This window comes from Spermophilus citellus (assembly GCF_964194105.1).
Source record: "Spermophilus citellus genome assembly, chromosome: 3".
Classification (NCBI taxonomy): domain Eukaryota; kingdom Metazoa; phylum Chordata; class Mammalia; order Rodentia; family Sciuridae; genus Spermophilus; species Spermophilus citellus.
The window spans coordinates 212,734,273-212,747,159 of record NC_138184.1 but is presented as its reverse complement, the minus strand read 5'-3'; the positions used below and the strand labels follow the sequence as shown (position 1 = coordinate 212,747,159).

Genomic DNA, 12,887 nt, shown 5'->3' with positions numbered 1-12,887 from the left:
GATTTTTAAAAAAGTGTGATAAGCACTGGACTATACAGATAACCTCTCAAGTCCCTTGAGCTCTCACACTTGTGTGATCACACTTAAAGAAACTTTCTCCAAGAGGTCTGCTCAGATAATGGCCGTGGGCCTCGTTTTTAGGACCCCATCGAGTTCTTCTGTTTATTTGATTAACTGTTGCACAAACCCTTGGAACAACTGGAACAACAATTGTCATTCTGAATCAGTGCCAAAGCTCTCAAAAATGGAAAAGCCTTACTGAAAGCCCATTTGGGGTGGATACTCCTGTGCGATACTTTTCCCCAAGACCCAGTAAGTTTTTCAATCCTCATAAACGCCAGTGTGAAAACGGCCCTGGCCGGGGAGTACAGAGATGGCTTCCCCCATGGACTGTCCTCTGACTTGGGGTAGGTCAGTTACCCCAATGGGCTCCCTTTCCTGCTCTGTAGAACGGGAGCATTGCACCGAGCGATCCTAGAGGCCCCTTCTGGCTTTCACATTCCAGGGACTCACGATCTCAAAACTTTGGAGCCCTTGATCTGAACAATTCCCTGATCAATAGCATATGCTCTGGGTCCTGTTTGGTCCCAGTCAGATGGTCACTGTACTGAAAGCGCCAGGCTGTTTACTTTAGGGATTGGGCAAAGCGAAATCTCTTGAGTCCTGCAAATGGATCATTCTGAGGCAGAGAGGGCTTAGGTCTAAATTAACAGCAGATCTTCAGCAACACAATGCTTTGTAGATCAGTATTTGGATTGCAGAAACCCGTGCCTAGATGCAAACCCTCAACATGGAAACGAGGGGAATCAGAAAGTCAGAACCACCACGCAGCTGAGACCTGAAAGTTTCAAGCAGGTCTGGATCTTGCATGCTTGCCTTGCTTTCCCTCCCCCTGTCTCCTCTGCCCCCTCCCACTCCCACAATTTTTTTTTTTTCTCATTAAGCCACGATTCCTTTTTTTTTTTTTTTTTAAGGAAAGAAAGAGAAGAGAAATCGGAGAGGCTAAGTGCGGACTCACTGGGACAGCGCGGCCAGGCTGCGTCTTCCGTGGGACCCGGATCCGCCGAGCATGTCCGCAGCTGGGCAGGGGCGGCGGGCCGCGGAGGCACCCCCGGAACCTGGCCGATTTGTCAGGGCGTGGGCCGGACCCGCGGATGGGCCATGTCATCTGCGACTGAAATGCAGTGTGCAGGATGCTCCAGTGTCGTCCCTTTGTGTTAACACTTTGGTCTGTCCCTGTGACGAAAGTCTCTGGGCTTGTCCTCAGCCAAATCTACTCCTCCCCACCCTTTCCCTCCACACAGGATCATCAGAGAGCTGATTGTTATTTTTTACTGTAATCTCTCTAATAGAAGCCCATCGAATTTAGATTCGAAGGGCACCAGTTGTTTGGAGATTTCCAGATCCTTTTTGCGGCGTCGTAGGGGCTGGAATCTCCAGTAGCATTCCTGAGGAAGGCTTCATATCCTTAACTTTATGGAATAAGTAACTATCCCAAGGGAGGGAGGGAAGTAGTCAAGGGAAAAGATGCTGATGCCTGTGCTGGCCTTTTGGAAAGAGTTGATCATGGTGTTATTACATGCAGACATAACCCAGTTCTGACAAGATCAACAGAAATCGGCCCACCGAAAAGTTCATCCGGGTGCTGTTCTCAGGCCCTCCTCCTGAGTTCTGTTCTCAATTAGCATTGATGTAGGCGGCTTCCAAAGCAAACAATTCCCACTGAGAAATCAAATCTGAGAAACTCCTCTTATCCCTTTTATCCAGGGAAAGATGCATGACATAAAAATTCGAACCAAATGCAAAGGATGAAGAAACAGGGATTCTGCTCAGTGACGGGCTGAACTGTACAGGGTGTTTGGTGCTTGCAGAGGTCTGGAGCCAGGAACGTGTTAGAACAGGGTGTCCATGGGCATCCATGGCACTCAGAAGATGATCTCACCAGCCAAGGTGGGCAAAGGAAGCTGGTCAGCAACAGCTTGGAAGGCCAACAAATTCCAGCCCCTGGGGGGGGGGTGTTGTTGATTCTATCTGGAGATGACACCATCTCGGGTTAAGTTATGAATGCATTCCTTCATCTCTAATGAGCAAGAAGACATTGGTGCTGGAGGACCCAGCTACTTATGGGACTGGCTTTCTGTCAAATGAGTAGAGTAACTCAGATCCCCACAATGTAGGGTTAGATTATTCTCTTGGTAAATAGTAGAGGCAATCCGTCTCACACTGCCCATTTAATTTTCTGCCCTTTGATTGCATATTAAATTCTAGGGTTTGCTGTTGCAGGCAGAATTTACCCCCCTAAGATGTCTATGCCCTAATCTCTAGAAACTGAGGAATGTTCCTTTATACTGCACAAGGGAGTTTGCAGATGTAATTAAACTGAAGACAATGAAATGGGAGGGATTATCCTGGATTATGAAGGTGTGCAATCTAATCATATGGGTCTTTAAAATCAGAGAAACTTTTCTGCCTATGGTGGACAGGAGATAGGACTACAGAAGAAAGGTCAGAGAGGTACTACTGCTGCTGGCTTTGATGATGGAAGAAAGGGGCCCAGAGCCCAGGAATGTGCAGCCCAGCCATGCAGAAAAGGCCCAGGAAATGGATTCTCCCCTAGAGCCTCCAGAAAGGAATGTAACCCCGAGGACACCTTGATTTCAGCCCGGTGAGATCTGGGTCATACTTCTATAGACCTGAGGATAAGAAGTTTGTGTTGTGTTAAGTCACCAAGTTTGAGGTTATTTGTTACAGTGGTGATAGAAAGCAAACATATTTGCTCATGATATTCATTTGACCTTGCGAATAAATTTTACCTGACAATGTCCTTCCCCCTTTAATCCCCCCTCCCACTCCAATACTGAGATGGCAAGTATAGTTTTGTCATGTTCAGAAAAAATTCTGTGGTTTCCAGGCCAGTAGTCAGCCTCTCCCCCTTTCTCTCCTTCCCTTACACACACACACACACACACACACACACACACACACACACACCTTGCCCTCCACAGAAGAGAGCAAGAATGTAGTAATCTTCCGCTCAGGTGCCCATATTCATGTGCTAAAGGTCTGCTAATGTGCAGCTGTGTAAAGGATACTCACTGAGCTATTTCCCCCTGGTAGAGACAGGGAAAGGGAAACCTCGTGCATGCTCTCAGCTGGCCCCTTGTTATTAATGCAGTGCATCTGGGGAGTAGCTGTCTATCTCCAGTGTGCAACAGTAAAATTCACTGGTGTCATAACTCATGCCATAGTACTGTCATGGAAATAGAAGTGAGTCTTGGACCTCAGTCAGACACCAGCAGAGAACACGGAGGCCAATGACGGGCAGATGTGATGCAGGGAGAGGCAGGAAGATAACAAGTGAATCAGGAGCTGGGAGCAGACTGGGGTGACCAACAGCTTCCAGGTGGTCCTCTAAGCCAGAGGCAGGGGGTGGGGGCAAAGTAAGGGGAATTAGGAAGAACAACCAAAAGGTTATTTACAGTGCTCTGCATAGGCATGTGATTTCACTGTGTGGTAGAGCCTGGAGTTCTCAGAGTCCAGCTTCCAGAAGTGGCATCTCTGAGAACTGAACGATAATGACCATTCTTTGGCACTGTGAACAACTGGGCAAGATAGTGGGTGTCACACATAGGAGACACTTCAGGATTCTAACTTGGGAAAATGAAAATCTGGGCCATGCTCGGATTACTTATTGCATCCCTTCCTTCTGTACGCTTTGTTGTTTAATTTTTTCATCAAAGAGATTCTGGGCTGGGAAGGTTTGATGGAGGTCAGTGTGATAGAAAGGAACAGCTCCCACCACAGGGTGGTCCTTTATTAATAAAATATGATTTTAAAAATAACTTTATTTCATGGAGGTAGAAGACTGGACCACATGATCTGTTCCAGACTTCATAGTCTGCAATAGTTGTTTAAGAACAGCTTCTACTTTGGAGCGATTCCCTAGAGAAAAGAGAGGTATGTGGAAAGTGCCATATGCACTGCAGTAATGCACTTAAGTCACACACACACACATTCACACACACACACACACACACACACACACACACGTGTGCATCTATGCATACCTGCACATGCATATACACTCAGAAACATAAAACACATGTACATGCATTCACGTACACATATGCAAACACACACGCATGCAATCCACATACCCACACACAGCCACTCATTTTCTGGACAATTCGGGGCAGGAGTCACACAGTCTTAAATTTACTTGCAACAGTTTAAACAATTTAAAGGGGATTTTTGAAAAGTTTCTTGGAGCTCAGTTTTCTTATAAAGAAATTCATAAATTCTACACTCTTAGGCAAGAATCTTGCCTAGAAAGCAGCTTACCATGAGGTAAGCTGCACTGCAGCAGGTCTATGCCTAGACTCAAGAGGTGGCTAGGAATGAAAGAAAGTAAAGGGGTTAACTACATAGATGCATGCAGAATGCCTTTCCTCCTTTCCACTGGCCCTTCGAGTATTCTCTCCCAGCTGATGGCATTGCCCTCACCATGGCAGTGAACATATCTACTTAAACTATATTGCATCAAACTTCTCATTGATATTGTTTATTAACAGCCTAAGAAACATTCTCAGGAAACACTTCTCCCTTTTTGCATCTCCCTTTGCAGAAATTATAGACACTTTTCTCATTCTGCCTTGGAGTAGCTGCTTTTCCTTTCCTCTCCTTCTCTATTGAATCTCTGCAGCTCCCCCATCTTCCTTTAGGAGTGTGTGGTAGCAGGTGGAGGGTGGGGGGATGTATGCGTTGCTGTGGACAGTTACCCTCATCTTTCCAGTCTTCCAAGTCTTCCAGTGTGACTCCTGCCCTTCCTCGGAGTCCTTGTGGTCTGTGCTAACACTGTTTTCTTCACTATTCTTTTCCTCTTCTGCTCTAGCCCTGTAACAAGGGCTGGGACTGCTACACTCCCTTATTGCCTCTGTGATGGCGGCCATATTGTTTTGTCCCAGCATGCTCCCCACCCATTTAGCATGAGTGTTGTTGGGGATACAAAAACAAGAAAGGCAGCCTTGAAGGGAGGTAAGAGATGTACATAATCGTCTCACCACTAGCTGGAAAGTGAACGGTGCTCTGAAAGAAATAGAGCTGAAGTGCTCTACTTCAAAGGGTGACATCCTATGATGGAGGCTCGGTTAGTCACTCTTGCTCTCAGTTTGTTCTGTTATCATGTTAGACTTCCTGTTGCTAAAATAGAAACCCACTTCTGTCTCTTGAGGCCATAGGTATTAAGTCATTCTTTTGCCTTGTCTGTTCCAGGCTAGATCCCAATGCCCATTTTCCACCCTTTTAAATATAACAATTCTTTAAATGGGAAACCAAAATGCAATGTAATACAGCTTGACCAAGGCTGCATGTGCCTGGAAGAAGTCCTCCTGCTGCCTGCCATGTTCCTGCAAACACATCCTTACCTCGTTTACTCATTGATAACAGCATCTGTTACAGAGGTCATCCAGCTCTGGGCTAAATACAGGTTTCTTTCCTCCCCCTCCTGCTCCTCCTGATCTCCTCTCTCCCCCCCTCCCCGTCCCTCCCCCTCCCCCTTCTTCCAGACCTGTTGCTTAGTCTATTTCCAGTATTTATTTGTAGAGCTATTTTGTTATTATTATTTGTCCTTAATATAATGAACTTTATACCATTTTCAGAGGCCCACTTTTCAACTCTTTCAGGATATAGTATATATTTTTCTTGTCTAAAGTCTTGGTAATTTAAATAAGAAACTCAAGGACTGATATCAAAAAACAGGAGAAAAATATATTGCAAGTAGCATCTACCTGAATTTCAGTAGTTGAGAAGTCTAATTACCTACTTGAGGCAACATAGAGTTCAAGGTTGTAAACTGCATCAAGAGTATGTTCGTATGCCTCTGTCTCCCTTCTGAAACTGAGGGCTCTTTGAGGAGAGCATTATGTCTTACCCGTCTTTGTGACCCTCCTCTCACCCTGTTAAGTGCAGTGCCTGGAGGAGAGTATGCTTCCTATAAAATGCATTACACAAACCAATTAGCATACGTGACTTCATAAAGAGCAAATCATGACCTTGACCAAGTTAATCTATTTTTTCTCTAATTGAATAAAAAATTGGAACATAAGTGGTACCAGTGGTGACCCAGCCTCCTGTTTCATCATGTCCACTATTGGAACTGAGATATATTGAGCAGCATGCATAACTGAGTGGTGAGGTAGATGAGCTGCCTGAGGGATCGGGATGTCATTTGCTGCTGCAAACTTTGGAGTTGGTCCTTTAGCCCAGCTGCATTGCAGCAAGTCTGTGCCCCCGAGGAAAGGTGTTTGCAGAGGGATGTTGAAGCTGTTTCCACAGGGAATGTGCTAAGTTCAAGCCCAATTTCAGTGCCTAGGTGATATATAGTAACATCAGATAAGAGGATCATTATCCTATCTTCTTTTTCCTTGTATGGTTTCAGAACTCTGGAGGACTTAAAAGAATGCAGGGCCACTTTGATACCTCTAAGTTTGAATCTCAGGGCATGCGATAGTTCACAGAGGCCAAAAGATACTCTCAGGGTGGGGTCTAGGGCAGGGACAGTGGAGGGTCCTCTGCAAGTGACTTCCTGGCAGAGGGGGCCAGGGCCACACTTGGGCAGGAGCCAAGCAACAGGAGTCATGGAGGTGGCACATAGTAGTTGAATATATCCTTCAAAAGCTTGTGTGACACAGCCCATGGGGACTCCCAGAAATAATCAGTACGGACTTTTTTTTAAATTGGAGGTAAAGTGGTAGTCCTATATAAACAGGTACCATTAAGAGTAATTTTATTATCACTCATGTAAGAATTGTTAATGGTGTTCAGGGGAAGGTTTCTTTATTAAATAAAATGTAACTTGATATAAAAACATTACCATAAGAAGTTCCATAAATAAAATAGTTACTAAGAGCATCTATAGAAAAGAATTATATTATTAGTAATATTGACACCCATAGGCAGATTCTGATTGAGATGTATCAGCTATAAGGGCTTTGTATGTTTTAAAAATTGAATTTTATTCTGTAATTTGACAAACTAAAATGAATTTTAAATACTACAATGGTCATGTATATGCCCACCATCCAGCCCAAGTTCCAGCTAACTCTAGAGCCCCTATGTGCTCTAGAATAACATTCTCTTCTTTTCCTCCTGAAGGTAGCTATTTTCCTGAATGTATCTGTGCACAATTGACCATCTTCAAAGCTGATACTCTGAACTCTTCCTCCCCTTTCTTTCACATGCACCTCTGGTCTCACCCCAGTGGGGTTACCATGAATACCACCAGAGTATGTACTTAGTTCTAGGATGGACCAGGATGGAAGTGTGTAGTGATCCATTATTGCTCTCTGTCTTGATGTTTCTGTATTTTTCATGGTGAGATGCAGCAGGTTCCCTCAGTACGAGTCTATTACTCAACCAAAAAGAGGACATTCTTTCCTTACTAAAGCCAAACCTCAAGTCCTAGCCTTGCCTGCCAGTTCTTCCCCTGACTTCTAGCTGTACCCCCAGTGACAAACTCACACATACTTTCAATCAGCATGATACGCCCTAACGTTGATCAGAAAGGTGACTGATGCTCAGTGTGGATTATTCCCGTTTGTCCTCCTTTGCCTGACATTTCTTGATGCTCCCCACTCTGACCTGAAGAGCTATCTTTTCTCCAGAATGCCTTATTCTCTGTCTTTAATGATTGCTTAAGAACCAGTGGCTTGCTCCAACCCACGAAGTCTTTCTAGGTTTGACTTTATTTCCTTGTAATTTACCATCCGACAGGGAGAGAGCAGGAAGTTTGAGCCCACTCTTGTTTGCATGTTTTTGAGAAATAATTATGTCATAATGTATGAGTCAGCCTCTTCGGCTAGCTCACTACAAAGTTCCTATTTTCTGTAGAAACTCTTTTGTACTGATTATTTAGGTTTATTCTGTAAGGTCTTTCTGAAATCAGGGTTTTAATCAGCTGGACTATTTTCTTTGCCTGGAGAGAAAAGTTTCTATCTTAAAAGAATTATGCCTCTAACTCCCTTCTGCCCTCCAGCTCAAAACTCATCTTTGGAACAATCAAACAGTGCTTGCAAATAGTAGGGCCTTAAGAACAGTTTCTTGAATGCACAGTTGCCAACGCATGCCGACAAATTCCTGGCTCTGGTCTCAGTGAAAATAATAGTCCTATCTCCTTTATATGATTCTAGGAAAGAAGTATATACAGGAAAAAATACATTTTTTATGCATAGGAAACTGAATCTAGACCATAGTGATATATTTTAGAATGTAGATTTGTTGTACATAGATGAAGTTAAACTGTGAAGGGAATTCAATTATCACAGGGGCTCTAAGGATAGATTCTAGTGCAGGAGAAAGGTCAAATCTTCAAAGGAAACATGTCAGTTCATAAGCCACAGAATTCTCAGTGAGTCTGACTCTTGTTCAAAGTATCTAAATATTTCCACAACCATAAATATATTTGCTGGTGTCCACTTTATGCATCTGGATATTAAATTCACACATGGCTTTTATAGCTGGAATCAAATCCAGCTTTTTTCCCCAGTAATACTATATAAGGTCTGAAAATATATTGATTTCTCCTTTTGGAAGTCAGACCTGGATTAAAGCATATTCTTTCCTATTGCTATTGGCCTACTTTTTGTTTTGGATCCTTTAAGTATTGTGCTTATTTATATTATAAATGACAATATAATTATAGGTATCATTATATGGTATTAGGTACTGTCCTATTTTGTAATAATGAATCACATGAATCAGTACATGATATCTACAGAAATAAATATGGATCTATACACAGAGTCTTATTTATTCTTATGTTTGTATGTATATTTCTTTTCTTGCCAAATATATCACAAAAATCTTTTTTTTTTAAATTCTGGCACAGATATGCCCTAAAATCACTTTTGCCTCTTATACAGCCTAGAATAGTGTTGGGCATAAAGTAGATGGTCAATAGGTACTTGTCATTTGCTGTCTGAGTTGATGAGGGACAACAAGGGAGTAAAGAAGCTGCACCAAGAGGTCCAGGACTGGTTCTTCCAAAGGCTTCTACTGAGTGGCCTTTTCTGGTTATTCATCATAGCACAGGATCTAGGTGCTGTGCTGCACCAGAGACTGGAGTTGGGGAATTATACAGTTGTCAGAGCTCAGAGATATTGACTAACTACAGAAACAGGAAAGACTGATGTGTATATCATAATGCCAATTCATTAAGATAGAACGGATGACCTCCCTCTTCAGTCCTGGGAGACTCTTACTCCCCAGCCAGGACATCGCCCATCCCCCAACCCAGAATGGCAGGAAGCTGCATAAAGACTTCTTCATGGGTGCGAAGTCAGAGCAAAAGGAACTGAATCCTCGCAAGAATATTTCACCCAGCCAATAGGAGATATGAGGGCATATCTCTCTCAGGGACAGAGGACATCTCATGTCACAAGCCACAGCAAATCCTCAGACTCAAAGTCTATCTCATTTGGATGTTTCTAGATGCGCAGTGTCATCCCTGGATTTAGACTTGCCATCCAGGCAGACATCTTCTCCTGACCCATTCTTTCATTAGATTTGCTGATATCACAGATTAGAGTGAGATTCCACTTGCTTAAATCTGGGATGCTAATTCAACTTGACCCTTATGGATTGAATTTATCAGAAATAGAATTGTAGAATTCTTAGGTGCCTTTTTTGGTGGCAGCCTCAGGCAGGAGATTAGAAATAGAGAAGAAAGTGTTCAGCATTAGGAAGCTATTTTACTTTGAAGTTATTGAGCAATAAAATCAAGCTCTTATTAGGATTAATGTAGGACAAGCAAATGAGCTCTTTTGTGCTCATTAATTTATAGTCCAGAAGTAGGCAGGTTTTTAAGGGAAAGCACTTAATTAAAAAAATTATATACATTTTTCTTATTTAAAAGCCAGAGGCCATCTGGAAAACTTTTTAATTTTAAGATTTTTGAAGATAATAAAGAAAATAAAATAGATGGTACTTTGTAAAAAGTAGCAGACAGTCACTTCAGATTTGAAAGCCAATGATGTGAAATATGAATATGTTGCAAAGTAGAGAGGGCTGGAGTAATCTGAGATTCTCCCAGGTATTTTAGAATTCAGAGTCTTTCTAGAATAACTGTAAATTATCTTTCCTTCTGACTCTTCCCTAGAGGATCTAAGAACTAAAAATTAAGTTAAAAATTAAGAGATACAATTCTGAGGATATGCTATTGTGCTTCCAGGCCCACGTGTTCTGAGTGTTCCAGATCACTGATTTTATTTTAATTACAACTTTTATGTTAACCAATTAACCAAAAGATATACTTTTATAAGGAAAAAACTCAGCTTCAAAATATTCCTCCAGCACTTTTCAAGGTGTATTGACTATTTATAGAAAGAAAACAAAAACTGTTCCACTGTACTGAAAAAAAATTTGAACCCCTCATATGTTGATAAAAAGATTTAGTTCAAATGTATTGCTTTATATATCATTATTTATTTACTTTTATTCTTTCATCCATTATTCTTCCTAATACTAGAAAACAATCCACCACTTAAAGTCTAAACTTCAGGGCTGGGAATATAGCTCAGTTGGTAGAGTGCTTGCCTCACATGCACAGGGCCCTGGGTTCAGTCCCTAGCAACACACACACACACACACACACACACACACACACACAAGTCTAAATTCTGGACCCAACTTGTACATTAGACACTCTCTATTTCAGAAAGAGTTGATAAGCACTAGTTTGAGGTTGACCCCACCCCTTGTCTACATCTTCCCATTTCATAGAATTAAATGAAACGCTTTACTCTTCCCAACCACACACTTGGTCTTTCATTAGAGAAGGGTTTGATTATATAGCTTGTTCACTGATAAACTCCTGAGGGTTTGGTCAGAACCCTGTAATTGGATGATCACCTGATTTTACATATAGATGCTGATGGAAAATGATACTAAGGGCTTAGATATCAGAGCAAAGAGCCAACAAAAGGAATTTGACTCTTCTGTTAATATCATTTGTCCCCATAGTAAAACTAAACATAAGTGGTCAAAATTCTGATGTAAAAGTCCAATTATCCTTAATAATCAGAGAAATACGTGAGATGAATTTCTTCACATCACTGGAGAAGAAGATAATGGAATCAAGATTACAATGACTTGAAGGCTCATCTGGGAAATGATGGGACCTTAGGAAGGGGGCTGATGCTGTCAGCACCCTAAGATTTCATGAAGGCCACTAACAATTCTTCCTCTTCTCAAATAGCTCAGCACACTTAGCAAAGTTCTGCCTTGATATACAGATGTGAATGAAATATTGATGCCTATTCAACATTGTAGTCTGAGCTTTGGGGAAGATGTGGTTTCTGATCTAGTATTTCTTTCTATTTGAGGGAGAAAACAGATATGTGAACAAATACAGACCTAAAATAGGTGATGATAATTAATATACATGAAAAGTGCTGTGTGACAATGTGGGAACCAGTCACTTTGATCAAAGACATCTGGGAAGGATTTTCCCAAAGGGTGACCACTGGGCTGAACATTCGAGGTAAGGGAGCAGTCCCCAAATTCAAGAGGCATGGGAGCGAGAAGTCCATGATGTAGAGGAGCACAGAATCCCTCAAAGCGGCAGCACCTCTGCCAACATAGAAGCAAAACCAGACAAGTAAACTGACCCAAAGCATAGCTCTCTCGGTAAATAGCATACTCATTCCAAATAGGATAAAGCCATCATTTTAAATTTTTTGAATTTTCTCCTTGAGTCACAATTACAGGGAAAGAGACAATGAAAATGTTTTCCTTTTTCTAATTTATAACAGAGGTCCTAAGCCCCTTTCAGAGGAGATAGGCTCAGGGAGGAGTGACAGGTAACATTTTACAGTATTTTCTCTGTACCTCAGCCTTGAGAGCCTGGTATGCCTGCAGGTGAGTGAGCTGGCATTAGGCAGCAGGCTAAGTGTGAAGATTCCTTTGAAACATAACACGTGACTAATGAAACCTGCTTTAAATCAACTGCACAGACACCTCAATATGATAAAGGTATGGCATAGGCACGCCCCCCCCCCCCCCGGACATTATTTTTTTAAAATATGTTTTAGTTGTCAATGGATCTTTTTATTTTATTTATTTATTTATATTTGGTGCTGAGGATTGAACTCAGGGCCTCACACATGCCAGGCAAATGCTCTACCCCTGAGCCCCAACTCCAGCCCGAACCCCCACCCCATACATTTTTGAAGGTATTTTTCCACCTATCACTTCATTTTCTCACCCACCCTAGGAAGTGGTGTCTTTGTCTCATAGATGAGGAAGCCCAGATCTATTGGATGTTTAGCCAGGGTCTCTTCTTTTATCCTGATCTGAAAGGTAGTTTCCTTAGTAGGAATTAGATATCATTGAGTTTTTACCTACACCTTCAAAGCTGGGCAGGCATAAGGCAGAGGAAAAAGCCCCAGAGTTGGGTAAAAGACAAAGTTACCAGATTCTACCTGCCACTGACTGTACTCTTGGGTGTGTAGCTTTGTAAACTTGAGTTCAGTGATTTGAATGTCCAACCCCTTTTCAGAGAATTTAAGAAAGACAATATTAATTTCTGACCACAAAACCCAACAGGACGCCAAGATCAGTCTCCTAGCAATAAATTCTGGCCTTCAGACAGAGATCTTGGGGAAAACTTACCCTTTCTAAAGGGGTATGCCTTGTTAGTTCAGCTTTACCATAAATGCTGACAGATGCCACAATGCTAAAATTTAAATTCATGTGACTAAGATGTGAGGCACTTAGGAACTAAAAGATTTGAGAATTTCTATCCTGCCTCAGTCTTGAATTTTCCAGAAACTCCATTCTGTTCAGTTCAGAATCCACTGAGCACCTGTAGCAATGATAATCCTTGTTTAGTC

At 42.1% G+C, this 12,887-nt stretch overlaps 1 protein-coding gene across 11 annotated transcripts in view; it reads right to left on the bottom strand.

The window, feature by feature from the left end:
* Positions 1–12,887, bottom strand: part of CALD1 (caldesmon 1) — a 208,842-nt gene that overhangs the window by 68,046 nt on the left and 127,909 nt on the right. For 2 of the 11 annotated variants that reach the window (XM_081282831.1, XM_081282834.1), the window contains exon 1: positions 1,019–1,178. The exons of 6 other annotated variants lie outside the window; for them this stretch is intronic. In XM_081282831.1, coding sequence (XP_081138957.1) covers positions 1,019–1,071 — 53 coding nt within the window. In that variant the 5' untranslated portion in view covers positions 1,072–1,178. Of the gene's footprint in view, positions 1–1,018; positions 1,269–12,887 lie in introns of those variants that run through there. 3 more of the 11 variants (XM_081282838.1, XM_081282832.1, XM_081282841.1) reach the window with 3 other exon arrangements.